Source organism: Sylvia atricapilla, chromosome 9 (genome assembly GCF_009819655.1).
Source record: "Sylvia atricapilla isolate bSylAtr1 chromosome 9, bSylAtr1.pri, whole genome shotgun sequence".
In the NCBI taxonomy this organism is placed as follows: domain Eukaryota; kingdom Metazoa; phylum Chordata; class Aves; order Passeriformes; family Sylviidae; genus Sylvia; species Sylvia atricapilla.
The window spans coordinates 13,975,973-14,000,022 of record NC_089148.1 but is presented as its reverse complement, the minus strand read 5'-3'; the positions used below and the strand labels follow the sequence as shown (position 1 = coordinate 14,000,022).

General features: G+C 42.8%; 2 protein-coding genes across 3 annotated transcripts in view; one reads left to right on the top strand and one right to left on the bottom strand.

The window, feature by feature from the left end:
• The first annotated feature begins 183 nt into the window (after positions 1-183).
• TOE1 (target of EGR1, exonuclease) lies at positions 184-5,196 on the top strand. Its single transcript, XM_066324963.1, has 7 exons — positions 184-516; positions 596-636; positions 741-837; positions 996-1,154; positions 1,456-1,715; positions 3,034-3,205; positions 4,256-5,196. Exons 1-7 carry the CDS (start codon positions 403-405, stop codon positions 5,045-5,047), a joined length of 1,635 nt encoding a protein of 544 aa, XP_066181060.1. The 5' UTR covers positions 184-402; the 3' UTR covers positions 5,048-5,196.
• A 631-nt stretch (positions 5,197-5,827) lies between these two features.
• TESK2 (testis associated actin remodelling kinase 2) overlaps positions 5,828-24,050 on the bottom strand; it is a 108,073-nt gene continuing 89,850 nt past the window's right edge. For both annotated transcript variants that reach the window (XM_066324961.1, XM_066324960.1), the window contains exons 6-11: positions 20,938-21,020; positions 19,035-19,110; positions 17,286-17,369; positions 16,095-16,181; positions 12,495-12,630; positions 5,828-10,677 (exon numbers count right to left, since the gene is read on the bottom strand). In XM_066324961.1, coding sequence (XP_066181058.1) covers positions 9,665-10,677; positions 12,495-12,630; positions 16,095-16,181; positions 17,286-17,369; positions 19,035-19,110; positions 20,938-21,020 — 1,479 coding nt within the window. In that variant the 3' untranslated portion in view covers positions 5,828-9,664. The remainder of the gene's footprint in view (positions 10,678-12,494; positions 12,631-16,094; positions 16,182-17,285; positions 17,370-19,034; positions 19,111-20,937; positions 21,021-24,050) is intronic.

Here is a 24,050-nt window from a genome sequence, read left to right as displayed (position 1 = left end):
TCCGCCCACCGCTCGCCCGCCAGCCAATCGAAGGGAGGGGTGTGGAGAGGGCTCGTACCCGCCCACCCCCGGATCGCAGGGAGGAGGCGCGGGGCCTCCCGGCGCGCTGGAGCCAATCAGCAAGCCGGGAGCAAAAGGAGCCAGCCCCTTTTCCCGCCGGTCCGAGCGGCCGCTCCGTAAGGACCTAAAGGAGCTGCCCTAGCTAAGAGCCTGTTGACTTAATGCCAAATTTCGGTTGAAAATTGATTTTGGGAACGGTAAAAAAATCCCACCGGGGCCGGAAGGAGCCGGGCCGGCAGCGAGAGCGGGCAGCGCTGGGCGCGGACCGGGCGAGGCGTGCGGAGCCCGCGGCGGGCAGGCGAGGGGCAGGCAGGGCGGCGGAGGCCCCGTGCGGGCGCGGCCATGGCGGGTCCGGCGCGGGTGCCGGTGGTGGACGTGCAGAGCGACAACCTGGCGGAGCTGTGGCCGTCCATGGTGCTGGCGCTGCGCTCCGCCACCTTCGTGGCCGTGGACACGGTGAGCCGGGGTGGGGCCGGTGGCGGGGCGGGGCGCTGCCGGTCCCGAGAGGCTGCTGACGGTGTCTGTCTCCCCGCAGGAGCTGAGCGGCCTCGGCGCCAGAAAGTCGCTGCTGAGCCCGTGAGTGCCCGGTGGGGCGGGGGGGTGCGTCTGTCTGTACCGGCTGCGCGGTGCCCTCTCCCCGGGGAGGCCGGAGCCGTCACAGCCCGTTCTCCCACCGCCAGGTGCATCGAGGAGCGGTACAAGGCTGTCTGCAGCGCCGCCAGGACACGCTCTGTTCTGTCCCTCGGCGTCGCCTGTTTCAAGCAGCTCCCCGAGAAGGTGCGTGCACGAGCCGTGGTGCGACCGTTTTCTCTTGGTCTGTCCCGGGGAACGGGGACGCGCTGGGAGATGGAATTCCCCCGTGGAATTTTCCCGGCTGTTTCGGCAGCTCTCTCTGACAGATGTCCCTGGGTTCTTTGCATGCTCTCCTTGTGTAGTCCGAGAACACGTACCTCTGCCAGGTCTACAACCTCACGCTGCTCTGCACCGAGGATTATGTGGTCGAGCCCCAGTCAGTGCAGTTCCTAGTGCAGCATGGCTTCGACTTCAACAAGCAGTATTCCCAGGGGATCCCTTACCACAAGGGCAACGACAAGGTACAAACCCATTCCCTTTCAGACACCTCAGCCTGCTCTGCTCCAGGCTTCTGAGAGTGTGCTGCCTTCCCCTGCTCTTGCGTGAAGGTAGGCACACGCTGGGTTCTCACATGCAGCATTATTTCTTTCACCTCCCTGCTGCTTTAAACCCACTTGTTACAGTTGCTTTTTCAAATGTTTGCTTTGTTCAGAGTAAGTCATAGCTGTGAGCAGCACCCTGCTGCTGTGGGCTCTGAGGGCTCTCCAGGGTGGCAGCCAGTCAGGGTGTCTGAGGCTCACTGACTGATCCTTCCTCACGCAGGGCAACGAGAGCCAGAGCCTGAGCGTTCGGACGCTTTTCCTGGAGCTCATCCGGGCGAAGAAGCCGCTCATTCTCCATAACGGCCTGATTGACCTGGTCTTCCTGTACCAGTGTTTCTACGCTCACCTCCCGGACAGCCTCGGCACCTTCACCGCCGACCTCTCTGAGATGTTCCCAGCGGGAATATACGACACCAAATATGCCTCGGAGTTTGAGACTCGCTTTGTAGCGTCCTACTTGGAGTACGCCTACAAGAAATGGTGAGCAGGACACCGGTACTCAGAGCTTACAGGAGGAAAGGCAAAGGGAAAGTCAATGTGTGTTTGTTTTTCCATGCAAGGGGGCTGTATCCTTTCACTGTCCCACTGACTGAAAGTGCTTTTCAGGTGACTCTGCCCTGTGTTTTCTCTGTTTCTAGAATGGGTTTGTTTTTTAATAGACCTTACCTGTTCAGCGGGCAGCAGCTGAAGGAGAACTTCAGAACTGATGCCAGTAGAAGATTGACCACAGTGGCCTGATCTGAGATCTAACTGGGTCACTGTCTGGTTCTGGTCCAGCAGTGCCACAGGGTCATGGCAGGAACTCACACAGAAAAGAAACCAGGTCTGTCCTGCAGGTTCTGCTAGTTATAATTCTGTTTTGTGAGGGACACTGCAGTTAAAGGGTGGGTGCTCCCTGCACTCCTTGATGCTGACCAGCTCTGTCACATGTCCTGCACATGAGATGCCCATGGCCCACTCTGACGCCCATCACTTCCTTCCAAGCAAGGGTTGTGCTCTTGTTTAGGACACACATCTGTGCTTTGCAGTCTGGCCCCACATTCTGCCAGCCTCACACAATCTAAACAAACCCCTGGCAGTGATAAAGCCCCTGGGATTGCCATAAAGCTCAAGTCATGCTCTGTTTTGAGGAGAAACGGTATTTTTAGCGACTGTTTTATCTCAGGAAATGCCACTTTGATAGGTCTGAAAACATTCAAGATGGCCGTTCTCAAAACACGAGAGTACTTTGTTTTGACAAGATAAAAAAACCCTTTTTAAGCTGACGTCTTAAATGTTTTAACCCAAGTTCTCATTAGGTAGAGCTTTCCAAAGGTTTTCAGCCTTTTAACCAGCTCTTGGGACAAAACAAGAATCGGTTTTTTTTTCATTAAATGAAAGCCCTTTCCTTGTTGCCTGCATTGCCCAGGTTCAACTTGCCTGGAAGGTGACTGCTGAATGGTCTGCACAGTACCTAATTTTGGGGCATCTTTTCCTTGTCCTTTAGCATTATGAAGACAAACACATATCTTAGTGCCCTTTATACTTAAAAAAACCCCCACTATGCCTCCCTTTCTCTTGTAATTTTACCAGAGATGCTGTTTTCCTTTCCTCTATTTCAGCATAAGAAAAAACTACCTTTGAATCAGCATGGAAAAACTACTTACTTAAGCTACTCTCCAGGGACTGAATTTCTTTCCAGCATCTGGGGCTGGAGCTCAAGAGCAGGAAACTCATGGGGTTGAGAGCTGGTGGAGAGCACTGTTTGCTCCGTGCCCTGTTCCAGTCCCACAATAACTGTGTGCTCCTCTTGTTCCAGCAAGCGAGAGAACTGCAAGCTGAGGGACTCCAGTGGGCAGCACCTCACGGTGGAGTTCTGCCATTACCCTGCTGACATGTCCCGCTACATCGACTACCGCTGCTGCTCTCTGCAAGAAGAAAGCCACAGTGCTGCTGGGGGGAATAAGGTGCCTGTCTGTGAGAAGTTTTCGGTAAGTAATGCAAATCCCTGCTTCCTTCCTGGCTCCGTGGAAAGGGGCAGAAGTTGTAGGAACGGGAACTTCCCTCACCTGCTTCATAGTACAAGGAACATTTTCAAGCTTCAAGTGGCTTCATAACAGACAGGGCAATAGTGGGCTCTGCTTGGAGGTGAGGAATCCTACAGGCTTCATTAGGAAGATTCCAACAGGGAGACGATGGCCCTCAACAGTGGGGCAGTATGAGTTACAGTATCCCTTGGTGTAACTTTGGGGGGAAGCTGCAAGTTCTGCCTTAGTTTGGCTTCTCCTACAAGATGAAAGTGCTACCTGAACTCTTGCCTTTATCTTCATTAGATATAAAAAAATATTACCTGTGTGCAGCTTGTGGCACTGTAGCACAGGGGTGATCCACAACAGCTTGTCCTGGTGCAGCTACAGCAGCAAAGAGCCCATCTGATTAGATCATAACTGGCTTTATGGAGAAAAGGAGCTCTTCCAGATGTTACACATTCTGTCACAGAACAGAGGTTGGGGAAATCTCTGGAAGTTTCTCATCCAACCATCACCTCAGTTTCGCTCAAAGCCTTGTTTGGTAAATTTTGTAACTGTGTAAGGACAGACATTAAAAAACAATTCCAGGTCCATAGCCCTGTGCTTGACCATTAAGTGAAAAATGTTTTCCTACATCTCTAGTCGTAATTTCCCGTGACTGTTACCAGGTCCCCTTTCCCTGTGCCCTCTTAAGAGTTTAGCTCCATCTTGTCCATGACCTCTGCAGTAGGTACCTGCAGACACCAACTAGATATCCTCCTCCCCTTAGCCTTGTCTTTTCCAGGTAGAACAAATCCACCTTCCTTAGCCTCTCCTCATGCTGTGTGCTGCACCCAGTACAGTGTGTCAGCACCTTTCTTGTGTGCTAGGGGGCTGTGAGTGGACACTTCCTGCTCCAGCCTCACAAGCTCTCAGTGGAAGGGAATAATTAGCTCCACTCCACCTTATGGTGATTGCTGCTCTAGCCAGTAAGATGGAGGCAGCTGCAGACCAACCTCTCTCTCTCTCTAGGCCTATGGGTGGTGTCCAAAAGGGGTGAAGTGTCCACATTCTCATAACATCGACCTCATCATTGATGAGGACGACAAGCTTTGGGAGAAGCGAAAGAAACGGAAGCACAAATGGAGGCATCGGAAGAACATGAAAGCGCTTGCAGCAGCATTCCAGCAGGAAAGCTCAGGGGAAAACATGGAGCAAGCCCAGAACGGGGAGGAAGGACCGCCACAGAAGCAGAGCTGCTATGAGCCTGCAGCTTCTACAGAGCTGGCAGAGATTACACCTAACGGGGAGGGCAGGCCACTGGAGATCTCCATGGACATGGAAACAGAGGTCAGCTCCGACACCAGCACACAATGGGAGGAGAATCGGGGGAGCACTGAAAGAACTGACCAGGGAGCAGCTGCCCAGAGCCCTTCTGCCAAGGGAAATGCCTTTGACAGTGACCAAATGGAAGGGAAGTCAAAGGTTCCCACTGGGTTGGGCTCAGCCAGTCACCCATCCAGCCCTGAGACTGAAGCAGCAGGTGCTGCAGGAAGGGCAAAGGAGACCCATGGCCCTCCTTCACAGGGGGGCACACACCGAGCTGGCTTTGATGCATTCATGACTGGCTATATCATGGCTTATGTCTGGATGCTCAAACAAAGGAAAAACACAGACACTGGAACAGGGCCCTGGTTGCCAGACTGCCATAATAAACTGTATCTCAGTGGGAAATCAGTGCCACTTCAGATAGTGAAGAGCTTGTTTTCTAAGTCTTCCAAAGCTCACAGCGAGAAGATAAAGTTGGCCTGGGACAGTGCATAGAGCTACAGAACTCCTCATTAAACTGTGCTTTTTTTTCTCCTCCAAGTTTTGAAGTTCTTTCTTCCATCAAGAACTCGCCAAAAAGGGAACAGGTTTCATATTCTTGTTTCTGTTTTAACACCTGACTGATTAAATTGCTTTCAGTTGGAGTTGCCTGTGTTCCTTAGTGGCATGCTGGGATGTGAAGGCAGGGATGAGGCTGAAGGGGGAGAAATGCACCTTTGGTTAGAGCATGCACAGATGACACCTTTGCCCCTACAGGAGAGAAGGGAAGGAGAATGTTCCTCCAAATGGGCCATCTGATTCTAGTGCCAGCTAACTGCATGCAGAACCAAGCCACAGCAGGTCTTCAGACTTGTTCCAAGGGGAGAGGCAGTGGGGCTGAGAGCCAGATATGTGATCCTGAGAAACTGCACGGCTTCCCATGCTACTGAAGCTATTTAGGGCAAGAACAGAGTAGCCACCATGGCAAGTGCCCTGCAGGCTGTTACCAAAAGCCTTCTTATCTGGTAGGTCACACGATATGGTCTACTCTTCAGAGCACTGTACTACAGAGCAGAAAAGAAATCCTTGAGTCGCATGGATTTAATAGTGTAACTCTTCACTGAGATGCAGGAGAGAAATAACACTTACTGAGGATGACAGTTTTCCTTGGGTATAACTCAGCACTGAGTAATAGCAAATACAATCTCAAGCCAGCTATTAATGGCATTTGTATTTTAAGTAATCATTCGAGCCAGCTTTTTTAACTTAAAGCAGTTGTCCTCTTAATCACAAGACTCAGGCCTTGATTTCAGTTTTATTTTGAAAGCAAGTTGGGAAAGTTTACAAAACCTGACCAAGAAAAAAATTATGAAAATATTTAAGTGGATTCATCTTTGGTTACTTCTTATTGCAGTTCCAATAAAACATACACCATTTCTATAGTTCAAAAAAGTCAGAAAGTCAATCAACATAAAAACAAGACGTGCTTTCTTTACATATTCATAAATATCCGCAATATTAGAAAAGTTGTTTTGCAAAGAATTTTTTTCTGGCAGTGTTAACTTACTATTATACACAGGCTACAAACTTCTTCCTAAGCCTTTAATTACAAGTTCAGCTATTTACAGACTGCAAAATATTAAGACGTAAAACTCCTTCATAAATACGAAAATAGATCATCTTGCAAAGATCTTTATACTTAATCAAATATCTGGCTGCCCCTTCTCCCAAAAAAGTTATTTGTTTTGCATAGAAATGTAGTGACATGCAATATAAACAATAGCATTAAGTGCAAACAGGAATTATTCAAGTGTCTTTAGCTGTACTGGCAAAAAATACCAATGTTCTGTTACACATAATACATCAATGCCTCTCCAACAAGTACAAGTCTGCTACAGCCCCTTGGCTGTGCTGCTTTTGAGGGGCAGCAATTCACATGCATTCTCTGGGCTGCATTTTATCAACCTGCAACCACAACAAAAATAGCTTATAACAGACATTTAAAGGAACTCAACATAGATTTAAAGTAAATTAAAAACATCTTTGATCTCTTCAGGGAGATGTGTAGCAATGTGTAGAAAGTACTTTAAAAGAGCAAGAACTGCTCCTGTAAAGTCAAAATCACGGTAAAATCCAATCACGATAAAACTTTGTCACATCACTATAAAAGAAGGACTTTGCTGACCACATGTTCAAATTCATGTTTATCAGCAGCTGTCAAAAAATGGCCCTCTGTAGAAAAGCAACCTCAGTAAGCACAAAACCTAGGAGTTACTAGGTGCAGCCTAGATTCAGCTTTATGCAGCCAAAGGGATGAGATGTAGTGTCTTCCAGCTGCATCCTTGGAAACACTGGGTTTCAGCAACCACTCTGCTATTTTCAAAACGACCTTTTACTCCAGTTTCATACACATGCCTCTTCCCATGCAGACCAATCCAGGAAAGGCCTGAGCTGCAGTCCTTGCCACTTCTGTTTCTGACATCTCCACCTCAGTACAAAGAGCCAGAAAAGTTGTTAGTTGTGCCCAATGCATGTCAATTGGTTGTGCTTAGAGCGGACATTTAAGAAAATAAATTTTTAGCTGTGCTGCTTTGTAAGAGCTGTTCAGGGCAGGGAACCATAAAGACAGCGGTGTAAGTGAACAGTGAGGTCACTGCAATGGGTGCCCTGGGGGTACCCCAAGCCTGACTGCTCAAGCTTTGCAGTCAGTGTCAGAGAGGGCAACAGGCTTCATGATGAGGTGTCAGCACTGACAGCCAGGGCTCACTCAGGGGAGCCCCAGGGCAGCCAGAGGTGTGCGTGTGCTCTCCGGCCAGGCTGCTGGACAGCTTCCCTCAGCCTGGTGATCCAAAAGTAAATTACTCATTATTGCTTGTTTGTCTGAAGTCACACCCCTAAATGCATCTTGTGACAACAGAAGATGGTGCTGATGGTTTCCCTCCTGAAAGATATAACTAGCAAAGATTAAAAAAAAAAAAAAAAAAAAAAAAAAAAAAAAAAAAAAAGAGCAGGCACCAGGCAGGTAACTGAGCTCTGGTGTTTCTCTGTTTTCAAAGGAAGTTACACACACAGTGGCAGCCACACAAGCTGCTCTGCACTCTGCAGACATGATACAGAAGACAGAGACTACTCTACAGATCAGCACCTTCAAGAGGCAGAGAGGTGTGGGCCAGAAGGGGTGATCTAAGTGAGCACAGGCATTTTCTCTTTCAAACTGCCAACAGCTGCCTAATCTAGCATGGACTGTGTTAAATAACTCAGCAACACTGGGTTGCTAATTTCATTCATGGCAGCCACTGCAAAGGGAGAATTGCTCAGGTTAACACACACTTCACCAGAGGAAATCAGAGCTGTAACTTATAGAATAGCCATCTACACCTCAGGAAAGATACACATCCCAGCCAAGAAAGAACTAAGGCTTTATCCATCCTTTCTTTGAGATGGGAGAAGAGTAGAAATAGTCTGGCTTTCATCAGAGACTAGCTTACAATATCCAGCCTTACAAGAGAGCAGGAAGAGTGTAGCAAGGTACCTGGATGAAATTCTGGACTCTGCTGCATCACCATCTGCTCAGCAGGTGTGCAATGTTTACCTCACTTAGGAATGATAATATAGGTTAAAAAAACCCCATAAAATAAAATTTTAAAGATCCCATGTGTTTTGGGATGATGATAGTGGAAAAGGGCAGAATGCTGCACAAATGTCACAGAACAAGCTTTCCCATACGTTGTATCCAAAGGAGGGATCGCTGATGCTGGTTCCAGCAAGCAGCATTAAAGCTCATGCTGCTGCTTCCTTCACAGATACCTGCTGGTGGAGGGAAGTAAATGTAAAAAAAAAAAAAAAAAAAACAAAAAAACAACCCATCCTATTCAGTGACAGGAGAAACAAATAAAGACAGCAGCTTCTTTCTGTAGAGGAAACAAGAAGTCAGTTTGGGACAAGCTAATTTCTTCAGTTTGACAATTCAAAGCCCTCCTGTGACTTGTCCTCTTCAGGAGCACTTGTGGCTACAACACTGCTGCCAGCTTCCCCTGAGCAGGAGATCCCTGTCCTCTGTCAAGCAGGCTAGTGAGGAGCCATCATAACTGCAGTGGAATCAGTGAGATGGGATGTTGTACTGGAGAGAGAGGTGAATGTGACCCTTCTAGCTTAGTGATAATAGTCAACTGTGATGTAGCTACTGTATTTAGCTATGCTGCAGAAACAGATTATGATGTCCACTCAGCTCTTCAGAGATAAGAGCCCACCCCCTGCCAAAAGCTCAGTACAGCTGGTACTTTCAGGAGCAGTTTCTTCAGAAGCCCAAAAATGGCATGCCTGGAATATGCTTCTCTGTGCCCTGGGCAAATCTTCCTCCACATTTGGGCTGAGGTACATAAAGAGCTGTACAAGGAAGCGAGCTTCCCTGCACAAATGTATTAAACATCATTACTAAATCCCAAGGGAAAATGAAACACCAGGGAACAGATTCTTCTTGTTAATTACAAAATACTTGTCATGTGACTCAGCCTGCAGATTGTGACCAGCATGAGGGGTTTTGTTTCTGCTCCTTTTGAAAGAAGAGCTTGTTTAATGCTACAACAGCATTCAAAGCAGCTCTGGGACTAGAGAGCATTCCTATCTGCTCAACATAGCTCGGAAAGACTTCTGTGCCTGTTTCTGAAACAGAGGCTCCAACTCACGTGCACTGATGCAGAATGTTAATGAAAATTCTGCAGTGGCTTAGAGCAGCTGTTCAGTTAGAGAAAGAGGGGAAAACCTAAGGGTCATTCTTCCTTCTCTACTTGGAGGTTAAGACCTTAAAATGCCCCAGGCTGGAAATCCAGGTCAAACTGTTTATATGGTGCCTGCTTTGGCTGCTGCCTCTTGGAAGGACTGTGGGACCCACATGGCCATTCTGGCTGGAGTAGTTCCCCCTCCTAATGCAAATCAGTAAAGGGAATAAGCACAATTTGAAATAAAGTTTTATAAAATGATCAGTCTCTTCAGACACTGACTGCAGCTGTCTGACAGCCAGCTTCCACCATCCGTTGAGTCTCTTTCAAATGTGAAGCCCAGCACTGCAGAAAGATAGTTTAAGCAACTGGGAACAACTGTCCCTCAAGGACACGTTCAGTTTGAGCCCTCTCTTCATATGTCACAAGTTGACTTTGTGCTGCCACTTGCTGAGATGTTGGAGGAGGTCTGAGAGAACAGAGCAGGACTGTCCCCATCCTGCTCCCTGAAGGACCATGCTTCTCTCTTCAGTTCAGTGGGTGGACTAACACTGAACAAAGGCTTTGTGGACTCTAACAGAGTAATTTTCAGTAGATCATCTTCTACCTCCATCTCTTCAGAAGGGAGACAACCTGCTAACACTTGGGGGGAGACATGTCCCTCAGAGTTCACTGAATTCTCAACTGGGAGCTTTTTGTAAGATAGTGGCCCAGACTGGGCCAGCACTAACGGTTGATCACATGCTGGATCTCCACATGTGTTCTCAACAGGGCAAAACCCATTTTCTTCCTGGGCCACTGGCCCATCTGAACAGTCCATATCCTCTTCTTGTCCTGGTGCAAGAAGAAACTCTGGTCTGTGAGGCTTGGCGTGAAAGGGGGGAATCTCTGACACACCATATTTAGTGCTACTCAAGAGTTTTTGCCGAACCTCTGCACCTAACTGGGCTGGGTCACATCTGCCAACAGTTGAAGACAGTCCCCCAAACAGGCCATACTCCTTGTGTGGTAATTCAGGAGAGAGTGGAAGTGATCTGCATCTCCTCCCAGGAAGAAGGGAAAGGTCTTGCCAGTCTGTGCTATATGCCTGCCGGAACTGGGACTGGCTGGCTTTCAGACCTCCACCTGCCTCTGGAGAATGCAAGTCAAACACGAGGGAAATCACAGACTTGCTTGGCATGTCAAAGAATTTGATCTTTCCCCCCTTGAGGTCCTCCCGGGCACTGAAGGGATTAACTTTCCGGCCTAACCCTTTGCTTGGTGTGTAGTAAGGGTCCTGCACGTTTATCTTCCTGGAAGGTTTGCGGGAGAAGATATCCGACTGGCTGCGTGACAACCAGATATTCCGACGCGGACGGGGTGACTTGGGTGGGATCTTATCATCCAAGGAACTCAAACGTTTTACTCCTGGTCCTTTGTCAATTGATCCTGAGGAGAAAAAGAGAAACACTCTTAGCTTAAAGAAGCTCTGTATTAGCTGTGCACCTGCTCACTCACAGAGCCTTCATGACAACTGTAAAGAAAAAAAGCTGTGTTTCTGATATTCCAAACTGTCCCATAAGCACATGTCTGCTCCTTCAAGTTCCTGCATAAACACAAGCACACCATTCTCTTCTCCTCAGTGTATTTTAGAGCCCCTGCAAACCTCCTTGCTGCCAGTATACTGCCACAGCCGAGATGGAACAGGGTGGTGTTGGAGAAGAACAATTTGCATGTTTCTAGATTTATCATCCTGGCTTCCAGCAGAGATTGCCCAAGGTCTGTTGGTGCTACTGACCACAGAAGAGAACCAGTACACAACATAGTTGCCAAAGAAACTGGGACTTTTTCACCCCGATGGGAAATGTCTAAGACAAAAAAAAGGTCTCTCTCCCTGTTCCATGCAGATTTTAAATCATTCCATCCCAGCCTTTCAGTACATTATCCAGTACAAAATTGGAGATAAATGAGTCTGAGCCTAATGAATAGGAGTTTAAAAGTTCTATGTATGCCTGTGTATTTGCACCCATTGCACACATACACATTTATAAATAAAAGCTGTATCACTAGATTAGGATGAGAAACTGGCAGATGCTAACTCCCCAAGTGTTTGGGGACATGCCTCTGTCACAGGCTCTCAAGGTGCCTCTGAAGAGCCTCGTTAGAGCAATAGTTCATGGGTATGAAGAAGTGGTGGCTTCTTTTGATTACCATTTCCTGAATAAGCACATATGGATTTTCACTTTTTCCTGTAAATACTGCCACAGTTGAGACTACAATCATTCCACATAGGAAAGACTATGCAAGTCAAAGAACAGCATTTAACACTTCTTTGAGAAGTAATTATTTTGTACATGTACTCCAAAGGCAGAATGCCAGGAAAAAACCCACCAAACACCAAAAGAAAAAAAAAAACACAAACAAAACCCCTTAAACAAACAAACAAACAGATTTCCTTTTTAACTCAAACCTCTTTTAGATGCTTTCCAGGTGTGGGAGAACTACCACATGCATTAACTCTATGTGGTTTGACATAGAGAAAAATTATTTCAATCTACAAGTATATTACACATCAATAGGTATGTCCATATGTTGCATATTTGTATATCCACATAATATAAAAAACTATTTTTAATGTGCTCCTAAGTTTCTAATGCCAGAAGTGTATTAATATAAAACACCCAAGTGAGAATACAGCCCAGGCTACAAGAGTTTGCTCCCCACACCAGGTGGCACCAGACAGCTTTAGAGAAAACCTTCCAAGGCCAACATTCCCAAGCACACCTGGGACTCATCTTTTCTTGTCTTTCAGAGTATTTCTAGGTACTTTATAATACTCTTGCATCTTCTGTGCTCTTCCTCCTGAAGGAATTTAAGAAGCCTCTAAATGTTACATGTAACATACACCAAAAAAATTACATATATGTACCAAGTATGGCTGCAACAAATCTAAAGGTGATGGATTTTCATTTACTATTAGTGACTTGCAAACCCATTCCCAAATGAACTCTAAATTTCTTCTCAAGATCTTGGGGACAGAATATTATCAGCCACTTTAAGAAACAGTTAGCTGGGTTTTTTCACTAAAGGACATTCTGCAATGCAAAGTATAGAGCATTGCTCCAGAATAATTTTCAGAGTTTGTGTAAAATTATTAATAAACTGCAAATAAAACATATATAACCAAAATACCAGTTTTCAAAATACGAAGCTTTTTCTCCTCTTCTGTGAGCACACAGCAATGTTTGTACAATACAGACACTTACCTTTTGTTTTTCTTTCATTGTTATCAAGGTTTAAGAACTTTCTGTCTCTCTCTGAGTCCTCATTTCTCAGGCGGTTTAACATTTCCTCCAGTGTTTTGACAATATCAGCAAATGAAGGACGCAACTTTGGATCCATCTGTGAATGCACACAAATCAAATAAGTCCATGTGGGTTTGTCCCTGCTATTCTGCTTACACAGTGGACAGAGAGAGGGCCAATGTGAGAAAACTGAGGAAATTCAAAATAGCTTTAAGTGTGTTGTCATTGAAAAAAAAACCTACAGAAAGAAGGACAAAAGCAGTATTCTATTACACCTCTCACATTTAATCATCAATTTGTAAATATTCTATGAAAAAAAATTAAATTGAAAAGGTGGGAAACTGTCAAGATTCATGGCTTGTGAGGGGAGTTGGTTGGTTTGCTTGAACCAGCTTGCATAGTTCAGGATTTCTTTCTGGACTCTGGTAATCAAACAGAGATTATGTACCATTGTTATTTCAAAAGGATTACACAAAACAACATGGCTACGTCAGTCTTTAAAAGATTGTAATTCTTCCATCATCTCTTTGTGGCTTTAATTAAAAGACACCTAAATGGCACTGATGATCTTAAAGCTGAAAATGTTATATTTTTCCATCTGTTGATTAGCCATACTACTCAGTGTACTGGTCTATCTTGTAAGGAAGCAAGGGTGGTTATATAATTTGACAAAGTTATAAATTAGGAAAAAAGAAAAAAAATCAATCCTTCCCAGGTAAAATATTCCCCCTGCTCATCAATATGTATTAGTCTGTATTTCTCAGTATGCATTTATCTATTCACTCTAACAGATAGAGATCTCTAAACAAAGTCCAACACTAAAATTGTACCACAGGGCAAGCAGCTTCCTTTGAGCATAACTCTGAAGGCATTTCATCATTTTGAGCATTGACTTTGTATATGTCACAGGCTTCACTGCTCTAGGTAGCAACACCTAATTCAGCAGCCGAAAGTTAACTTCATTCCAGTAATAAAAACAATTCCACTTGACCTGATTGCTATTTCCAGCCTTCTAAAGGCTTTTTCAGAGTGGACAAGCCCAGACAGATCTCACCTCTACAATGGGAACAGTAGTGCTTTGTACACAACAAACCCCAAAGACCTCCCGATACTGCCCTGCAAGTTGTTTGAGATGGATTTTTCTGAAGAGAACTGGTATGATCAGCCATGCCAGAAACACCCTCTAGCAACAAGGGAAAAAGTGCTAAAAATACCTATGTACAGTAATAAATACCAAACAAAGAAACCATACTTGAAGAGCTCAAGAGCAGCAAGAAAATTGTTCTGAAGCAGCAGCTGGAATTTCCTGGCACTGGAAAATATTTTTCTGCATTCTCTGTTTCACTGAAAGAGTAGGGCAGGGGCAACACTGAAGCACACACTGTACTTTGACAAACTTACTAATTTGGGAATCTTAGGGAGCTGTTGCAAGCTACAGGAAGTTAGAGGAAGTAAAAAGAGCTCTCTGGCTATTTTAATTTCTGCTAGGTAAGATCCGAGACGAGAGCAGCAATGCAAAAGTTACTCAGAGCACTATGTGCCTCTTCTGTCCCCTAAGCAGTCCATATTCTGCTCAAATGAAAGAGGAGGTCCCTTCTCAAAGCAGCAATGCCAACAGCTTAGCTCATCCTGGTAAGCTTTTTGCATGATCATTTATGATTACATTTATTAAATTTTCCCACAAGTAGGCTTATAATTGTTGTGTGCTTGCAGGTGCTTATTTACAAACTCCCACACTTTATAACAGTAAATTAAATTTTAATCCACTACTCATACGTGTCAGTTTTTACTGGTTTTCTTTGGGTTCCTTAAAACACATTTCCTTGCTGTAGAAAATTCCAGGGGTTTGCACATTAGTTCAGCTGGGCTGTACAGTTCACACCTTATTGGCCTATTAAATAATAAAAAGCTACATAAATGTCCATGTCTCAGAGAAAATTACCACAGTGATCAGCTCTTACTGAAGCACAGCATGCTTAGGAAGATATAGGAAAGCCTTATCTGTTTACTCCATTTTCCTTCTCCTAGGTGAGTGGTATGTGAATTCCAGCATGCTCCACACTGAAATCAGCATATTAATGGCTGGATCACAAGACAGTAATTTCCATTTCAATTCAGCAAAGGGACATTTATTATACAGGAAGCTGCATTTGACAATAATGAGTAGGAGAAAACCCTTTTTCTCTGAGCACACACAATTCTTATGTGAGAATAAATATAAGGTCACTGCCTCTTCCTTCATGAGCAGCTTTACTCTGAACTTCTGAGCTGAAAATTTGCTTTAAATCATGCACCATGTGTTTGGATGCAGTACAATTTCTGGAGTCTGCACGTGGGAGCTGAGGTTTCCGAAGTCAAATCCTACCTCCAACCAAACTCTTTAGTGCTCATGTAATTAAAGCACTTCATAGCCATGAGTGAGATGTACCACTGTCCAGGCAAAGCAAGCTCTGCTGTACTAAGGTGAAATAAGAGGAGTTAAGTATCTTGCCCATAGTAAGTTCCACAAACACTTTTAGAATTAAATTATGCTATGTGGTGCCAAGAGCAGCAGTCATTGCCCCTATTCTCACCTTTATACCACTCTCTCCTTGAGCATGGGCTTTTGTACTAGTACAAAGCAAAGAGAGAGGTCAGGTCAAAAGTTCAAATACCAAAAGCACAAAGAGATGAGACTTCTTAAAAGCACTCACTGGGATACAATGCTGACATCAGTTCCAGCACAGCCTGGTTGTGAATCCAAGGCCAGATTTTGTGCAGTAAAATTTTTTAAAGTTTCCTCTACTTAAGTTGAGCAAACTGGACATTCCCAACTTCAGCTGAATGTGTTGGAAGCTCAGGTTCTCTTATTTTATATAAACTGGTTTTCTGTATGTTGGTACTAGTAACTCTGTTACAGGATAACCAGCAGAAGAGATCTCCTGGCCTAGCGCTGTCACAATAAGGAGCCAGGAAGGTATCCAGCATTATCACAATTTTACTTGAATAATTGCCAGAAAATTTTCTCCATGCAGCACATGGCTGATAGCCTTAGAGATTGTAAATCATTTCAGTCCAAGTTTGAATTTTATGACACAGGCTAAGGATTTGGATGTCAAACCCCTTTTCCAAAAGGCATCATACAGACACTTCAGAATAGTTTAATGCCTGCTCTTGATTTGTTTGCCCCCTCTGTAGGAGCAACTCAGTCCTTCCTTCATAGCTCAGTAGGTTCTGCACACAACAGCTGGATTTTGTCAGCCCGAGGGTTAGCCAGTGTCAATGGCATCCAACTGGTTATGATCAGCCTGAGCAGCCTGAAAGGAGCTGTTCAGTGTGCCAGACCTGTTTGTTTGGCATGACAGAACACAGAATTGCAAAAACACAAGACAGACCTTTTAGCAAAAGGAAGGGAAGGATTATAAACACTGAAAGGGACTTCCTGGGTTGTCAGAAGGTACATTGCTTCTATAGGTAGGCTCTTCAAGTCTCTTCTGTAAATGCTTTAAGCTTTATCTTCAAAAGCCAGAGGGATTTAGAGAACTCCAGTTTAGGCTTCTCCCCTTCAAGTAAGATACTCACGTTACAGCAGTTAAAGGCCAGCTGGAGGAAGTCAGGAGGACAGTCTCCCACCATGTGCTGGAAGGAATCATAATCTAATCCAAAATTCTGTACAAACGACAACAAAGCATAGAGAAATAAATGAGGTCATCTATCTAGCTCAAAGCATCTTCTTTTTAGGAGGTCTCTATGTGAAGTTATCAGGAATAACTGTGAACAACTTTCTCAGCAACCACATAACAGAGGAGTTTGAGAAAACTCCATGTACACTCCAAAGTGCAGCATTCCCACTGGGGATTACTGATACAGGATAGCTGTAAGAGAATGGGCTGACATCAAAGCCCATCCTTCTTCCTGGATTGAAATGCAATTCATTGCACTTGAAATGTGGCCCGTGTGGATTTGGAAACAATACCGTATACTGTGATGTTTCACTGTAGTGGCTTTCATAGTGCAAATTCACAGCCTACTCTAAAATCAGAGGCTTTGCTATGATGGAAACGTATCAGTTAAAATGGCTAACTTTTCCGTGGATGGTAGGCTGGTAATACAAATTATCCAGTTCCTTAAGGGTATGTCTATAAAATCTGAAGGCCAGACTAAAATAGAATCTTTTATTTATTGCAGTTCAAAACCTAAGCATTTTCCATTTTAAGAAACAGAGGGGGATAGACAATTTGGATAACCCCCCAGAGGGTCAAAAACTGTCCTGTAGATGGGATGAATAAAGAAAAAAAGTATTTTTAATTAGTCAATTATAGCTCAGATCCACAGTGCTTAGCAGAGTCCACACAAAAATAAGGGTGAACCTTATTTGAGCTGCTGTTAACACAGCTCCTGCACCTTTCACAAGGGGGGGCTGCTTAGTGCATGCAGAGTGCCAAAAGTGCCTAGTTGTGAACCTGGCAAGAAGTCTACATGAGAGGCTATCAGTCCACAAAAGGAAGAGTTTGCATTGCAGTGCTCTCAATCCTGCCAGTTAGGGGCAGAAGGGATTCCCATGAGGATTGCAGCTGCACAAAGTCTCAGAGAAAGTGTCTTCAATGGAGCTTCCTACAATAACAGCATAAAGAGCAAAAGCTTTTTACAGGCTATTTTAATGTCACACCTATTCATCCTATCTTTGACAGCAGTGGCAGAAGTTGAAAAAGCTGAGCCGTTATCATGGCAGACTCACCACCTCCCACCAATGTTATAAACACAACCACTTACCTCTGTGCGAGGGAGATAGTCTGGGTCTGCCTGTATTCTTGCTATAATCTCACACAGAATTATGCCATAGGAGAACACATCTGCCTGAGAGAGAAAAAAATTAATAAACACACAGTTCAGCTATGAATACCCAGCGTTATCTGCCACTGAGTTTCTCCTCACCTTAAATGGCTATCATGGAACAACTAAACAACACCACAGCCTTACAACACTGAGCAACTGCATTAGAGCTAACATCTTCCATGTGAAGAAACCCATGCTCACAGAAAACATTCTGGTTGCACAAATAGCAATGACAAAATTAAAATTCTTTCAAGAGAAAAAGAAAAAGCCAGCAAACCACTCTTAAGTGTTCAGCAATGCAAAAATTTAAAATGTAAAGAAATCCTTCGTTGCATGAAGAACAGTGAAGTTCCATTTGATGTCCTACACATGGGAATAATTAAAAACATAGCCAAAACACAACATACTCATATATTACTGTGGTTAGAATAACAGGTTTAGAATACACATGATTCACAGCCTAGCCAGAACATTAATGCTATTTAAAAAAAACAAAAATTACTTTTTTCCTCTTCTTGTTCAGTACTTCTGGAGAAAACTGTCTTCCCAAAGCTTGAGATAGCTAGCAGCACTGTATATCAGGTTTAATTTCCATGACGTTTAGTAACCAATTATCTGACTACCTCTAGAGCTGCACAGTTCCTCGGATTTCCACCCATCTGAATTTTTTAGGTAATAAAATTTAGGAAAACATGGAATACAAGTCTACAGGGCAGAAGTATGAATCTCTCATCCTTTATGTATCAGGCTTATTTATATATCACCTTTCATGTTGATGAAGTATGATATCTACTTCCTCTTTAGTCCTCTCCATGGTAGGGTTAATGAAGAATATGGAACCATAGATTGGGTACTTTATTATTAATTTAGGTCACTATAAATTATTATTATTATTTATTAATTAAACTCTTTTAAAAGCTTTGAAATGGTAATTATTATATTCATTACTGAGGTACTGCTTTCCTGCAAGATTAAAGTACCACAAATTAAAAAGATTATTAATACTAGATATAGAGAGGTATAGGATGTGGGCTTTATCATATAGAAAAGTGCAGAAAAGTTGCACTGGCACAGCTGAAGTAATGGAAACATAATCCTGTGTAAAAAAGAGATTGATTGAAAACCATTTCTAAAACCCCATGTGACCTGATCCTCCTCTGAAAGAAACATCTCCCAATGAGAGAAACAGGAAAACTTAGAAATACCTTTGGAGAACATTTTGTTTTACCAAGGAATCTTACCTTAAGACATGCTGGGTTATTTTTTCATATATATATACACACACACAGAGAATTGTGCAAGTTTATATACAGACCTTTTACTTCTACCCAGATTTCACTAGTGTACAGTCAGGGAAGTAACTTCACTACATTTCTCAGACTTTGTTAAATTAAATTGTGTTAGGTCAACAAAATATTACTGTATTTTAGTATGTGGGGTGTTTCAGAATAAATAGCATAACAGAACAATCCTAAAGCAAATTCTATTTTCATATAAGATTGAACACCGTGATTAAAAAATATTGGCTATTTAATTCTCACTCTCCCTTAGTCTGAATGATCTACTGAGTAATAGCAGTAATACTGAAAATAACAGTAGTTTCAGTATTATGAAAATTCTGAATCTTGCATACCACTACAGAAGAAAAACATTTGACAACTAACTGCATTTATGCCATGTACCTACCTTTTCATTGTAGGGCTCATCTCTGAGAACTTCTGGTGCCATCCAGAAAGGTGAACCCACAACTGGTAACTTCTCACTATACAGATATGGGATATAGATATGGATGCGAGGTGGTGGGAGAGAAGGAACAACCATTAATTAAATGCTAAGCATTGCTACTAACTTTCCCAATCAATTACTTCAATCAATTACTCTTATTTTACTTCCAGGTTTAAGTGCCCAGCCACTTTAAATTAATGTTTTATTTTAAGGCCACAGATGTTCAATAGTTTTTATTGCCTAATCTTGACAGAGTTGGCTCCTTCATCTATACATAAAATGTTTGTGGACATCAGTTTTGGGCTAATGCCAAGTTCTCCATTAATCCAGCAAGACATGCAGATACCCATCCCTACGTGTTTATGCAGCTCTGAATGAAGTAAAATGTATTTAGTATTGAAATAATAAAGATTTGAAAACTGTATTTAAAAAAATATTAAAATCAAGATGGAGCAGATTAAACCTTTAATATCGAAAAATTAAAAATAAACAGAAGGAATCCAATTTGAAAAACTTGCAGTTTCCATCAAGTTGGAATACTGGGGCCTTAAGAAAAGCTCCAGTTTGTTCTCCAGCTGATCTTGAGGGAATACCTATTTAAAAACGAAAAGGCCTCTGAAGGCCTCAAAGCAGCATGGCATGTAACCAGCAAACTGGAAACAACAAAGCTGCATTTGAAAATGGAGGTAAAACTAGATATAAACAAAATAGTGGCTGATGTAGCAAGCCTATTATGTTGCTGGTTTTCGTCTCAAGCTAACTTAACTGTAATCTCAGTTTTCAAGGCAGCTCAAAGCTGGGTATTAAAGACACCTTAAGGCACCTGTGGTGTCTTCCTGATTTTGTGATGGGTTCATCTACAGCTGAAGCTTTCAGCACCTCACAGGGTGCTCCACAGCAGCTACAAGACAGACATTGGCTGTACTTATCAGTAGCTTGTAAATTAAGACATTAGCTTTGTTAAGCTTTTAGATCCAATATTTCACCAATATTAATGCAAGCCTTCAGATCTCTCAAGATAGGGTTTTAGGATATGTGCACTTTAAAAACTGTGCATAGCTGAGATCAAATTCCATTGCCTTCTTTGCAGTCAGAAGTGCTGGAAGGCTTTTATATATTTTACGCAGAAGCACACACTGGAGAAAATCTGACAGCACATTTCATAGTCAGAACACTCTGCAATACACAAGTCAATATACAGAGAGAACAATTAAATCCTTGTCCTTGATCTCTCTAACAGAGGGATGACAAAAGAACTATTTTCAATTGTGACAATAGCTTGTGACAGTCCCCTGTGCATTCCTCAAATGAGTTAAGATTATAATTTCATCCTAGGGAAAAGAAAATGGTGAGCTCCTGTTAGACAGTAATTTTATAATGAATTTTATTTTATAATACTGGATCTTAAAAACTAACCTAGAGGTTAAATAAGAATAATGCTGGAATGCCACTGAATATTGCTTATGAAAGTGCAAAGAAGCTAAAGTTGCTTGAAATCAACAAACGACATTTATTACAAAATCATCCCAATCCAGAATGCTGGACAGTATTTTTGTGTTTGCTTTGGGTTTTGGGTTTTTTTTAAAGCCACAATTCCCAAGAACCAGCTTAAAAGATCTACCAAAAACCTTAAGCAAATCCTTTCATGATTGAAGAATAAATGTCACCACTAAATATCAAAATTGACAGTAATTAAGGCTAGAACATTCTGGCTATCCAGCCTGCAGTTCCAGACTGAAGACTGAGGGTATTTTTTGAAAATTCTGTACCATAGTGCAATAACAGCCTCAGGGATCTGGCTCACTAGAGCTTCTGACCTGCACTTGTACTAGAACTCTCACTCCATTTAGATTAGCTTGCATACCTGTGATCAGGAATTTTCTCTGCTAAACCAAAGTCTCCAACTATTGCTGAGTATCCATTCTCATCATGTTTGATTAAGCAGTTCTAGAAAAAACAAACAAAACAAAACAACAAAGCAAAAACCAAACAGAAGAGTTATTGTCTGGGCATGAAACCTCCATAAAATTCCAGATTAAAAATAGAAAAAACAAGACTACAAATATAGTTTGGAAGATATTAATCTAGGAGAAGCTTTTGTCTGAGAGCAACAGCCCTTTTTCCCCACCCTCCCTCTGCACAATCACATGTCTGTCAAACTTAAGATGCTGCAAACAGCCTTCCACTTAGCTAATAATCCATTTAAAAACTTGCTGAGAAGGCAGGCAGCCACAGGCAGCACATACCCTGCTAGGTTTTAACAAGAATTAAGATGATTTAGCTCCCTTATACTCAAATATGCAATACATGCTGTTCAAATATTCAATACATGCTATGACACCTCACATTTTCTCTTTACAGTTTGCCTGTACCTGACCAGAATACAAGATTAGAGCAGACTCTAAATGCCTTTATTTATTTTGCTACATTAATTACTGAAAAGGAACTCACTGCTTTACAGTAAACTTGCATCAGAAAATATAGGATGTCACCAAGTTATGTGTGCTTTTAGAGTCTCAAAATTCTTTATTTTACAGTACATCATAAGACATGATTTAAGAGAAAAATCTAATAGGGAAATGCTGTCAGTCTTTCCTTTCACATGTGCCCTCCAGTGTCAGGATGGAGGGCAACTTAAGGACACACACAGATAATTGTGCTCTAACAGCACCACATCACACACAGGGTATTATTGATTTCTTTTTGTTATTTATTTACAACTCTGAGAAATATGCTTTGACCATTCCAGTACCTCTTCTTTTCCCATTTCACCAAATGAATCGATAGCTGATGCCCTGCATTTTGTTCTGTCCTGCAGTGGGTGGAACAAGACAGAGAATTCACTCCTTTCCCACATGCTTGTTCTGTGTCCTTCTGCTGCAGTACAAGAGCTGTGACAGGCAGCAAACCCACTGCCGACTCCTACCGAGTGGTACCCTGCATTAATTAGTTAAACAGCAGGAAACACTTTTTGGCTTTATTGTCCCTGGATATACAAAAGCCCCTCGCTGACCCCAGAGCATTAGCTTGTCTGTATAATGCAACTACCAAGAAAAGTGAGTCCCTTGTCTAAAAGATCAAGTTCAGGTCATCAGTGTTTACATTATTCAGAGACGATTGTGGCTCAGGCTACGAAGTGAGTTTTCTTCCTGCCAATTAAAAGGTTAAGTGAGCCACTCCTGCAATCATGTAAAGAAAATGCATGCCAGCCTCTTGAAACACAAGCCAGGCTCCTGAGATGCAAAGCTTTATTTGTTTAGCATGACTCAAGTATAATAACTACAGTTAGTTTGGGGATCCATAAACATGTACAAAGTTAAATCAACTGTGCTTGCCCAAAGAGCAGCAAAGCTGCTCAGTTGCAGGCTTTGTTATCTTTTATCAAAGAGTGCATTCATTCAGCTCGACTCTCTTTAAACATTTGGTCACTCTAAGTGGACTTAAACCTGAGAAGGATAAAACTACTGAAAAATCTTACTCAAATGATTCAGGAATTTCATTGCTTACCACACAGAAACTAGCCCATGAGGACACCAAATATTTTGCAGTGTTCGTGAAGGCTGATACTATTTTATGCAGGAAAAAAATTCAGGTTACTCTTCTGCCATAAATTTCTCAGCCACTAAAAATGATTCTTAATTCAACTTTTTTAAAAAAAAAAACCTCCATAATTCATAAACACTGGTTTTGAAACATAGATTTCCTTCTCGCATTATACCTTTGATTATTTACATTTTATTAATTTTAAGAAGCAAGACTGCAGTATTAATTTTACCTTCTGGGGTTTAGGGGTTATTGTTATTCTCCAATAACCCCTGATCTCCAAAATTTTGAGAAAACATTTACATCCCAGCTAAAAACTATTTTCTGCATAACTAAAAATCTGTCTACTCATCTTAAGATCCACAGTAATTTACAAGGCTGCTTTGATACCAAAAGGAAGCTTAAATGAAACATCATCATGACAGCAAATATTCCTTCAGCTTCTTACCAGTATCTAATCACATCCCCTTAGACAGTGATACATCAACTGAAGCTGAACAATCCTACCCCCACCAAGCCCCAGGCAGTCTCAGCTTTCAGGTGCAGCACTGAACTATTACACAAGTAGGTTATTCCTAGATAAATCATACATTGAATCAATGCTGCCTGACAGCTCTGAGCCTCTTCCCCAATGAGCAGGATTTGTCTGCAGCAGAGCCAGGCTCCTTTCAGCATTTGGAGAGACCCAACAGCAGAGACATCCCACTGCTGTGGGGTCCACAACTCCTTCAGGAGAGGCCACTCCGCTAGGAGAAGGCACTGGGGGCAAACCTTAGGTAACATTCCTTGGGCAACATTCCTGTTGTAGAGTGCTGATGAGCTGTTCTGCTTTGGTGGGCTGTACAAACTGTTCTCTCTCATTAGTGGACACATGTCTTTTGTTTGCACATGAAGAAGTGCTGAGTGTGAATTTAAAATCATTAGGATACGTATTCCAATACAAGAGTGACTTTTTTATTCATACTTAAATCAGCCACAGGCAGGTGACATGTACCATACAATAAAATTCTAGTGCCACTACAAATGCTCACTGTAGTGAAACTAAACTCATTTAATTCATCTGGGACCAATTTTTATGTAGCTAAGCACTGATTTCCAAGAACCCAGAAAGAATGAAAGCCCATTCCTAGCAAAATCAGTAGTAAACCCTTTCTACATACACCAGCTTGGTCAGATGTCAGTTCTCCAGCCTATACTGCTCATTCGGGGCAATGTTGTGCAGATGATGCATTTTATGCTGAGATTGTCCAAGCAGTCAAGGCAAACCCTCAGCACCACCATACTCCTTCTCCACACTTCCCACCCTAGGAATGCCACTGCACAATGCTGTGCCAAACCCACAGCACAGATAATGGAGTTACCAGATTTAAGATGGAATTCATAAATAGGTGACATAACAGTCCACTGTGGTTCATGTGTACTCAATGAAAGACA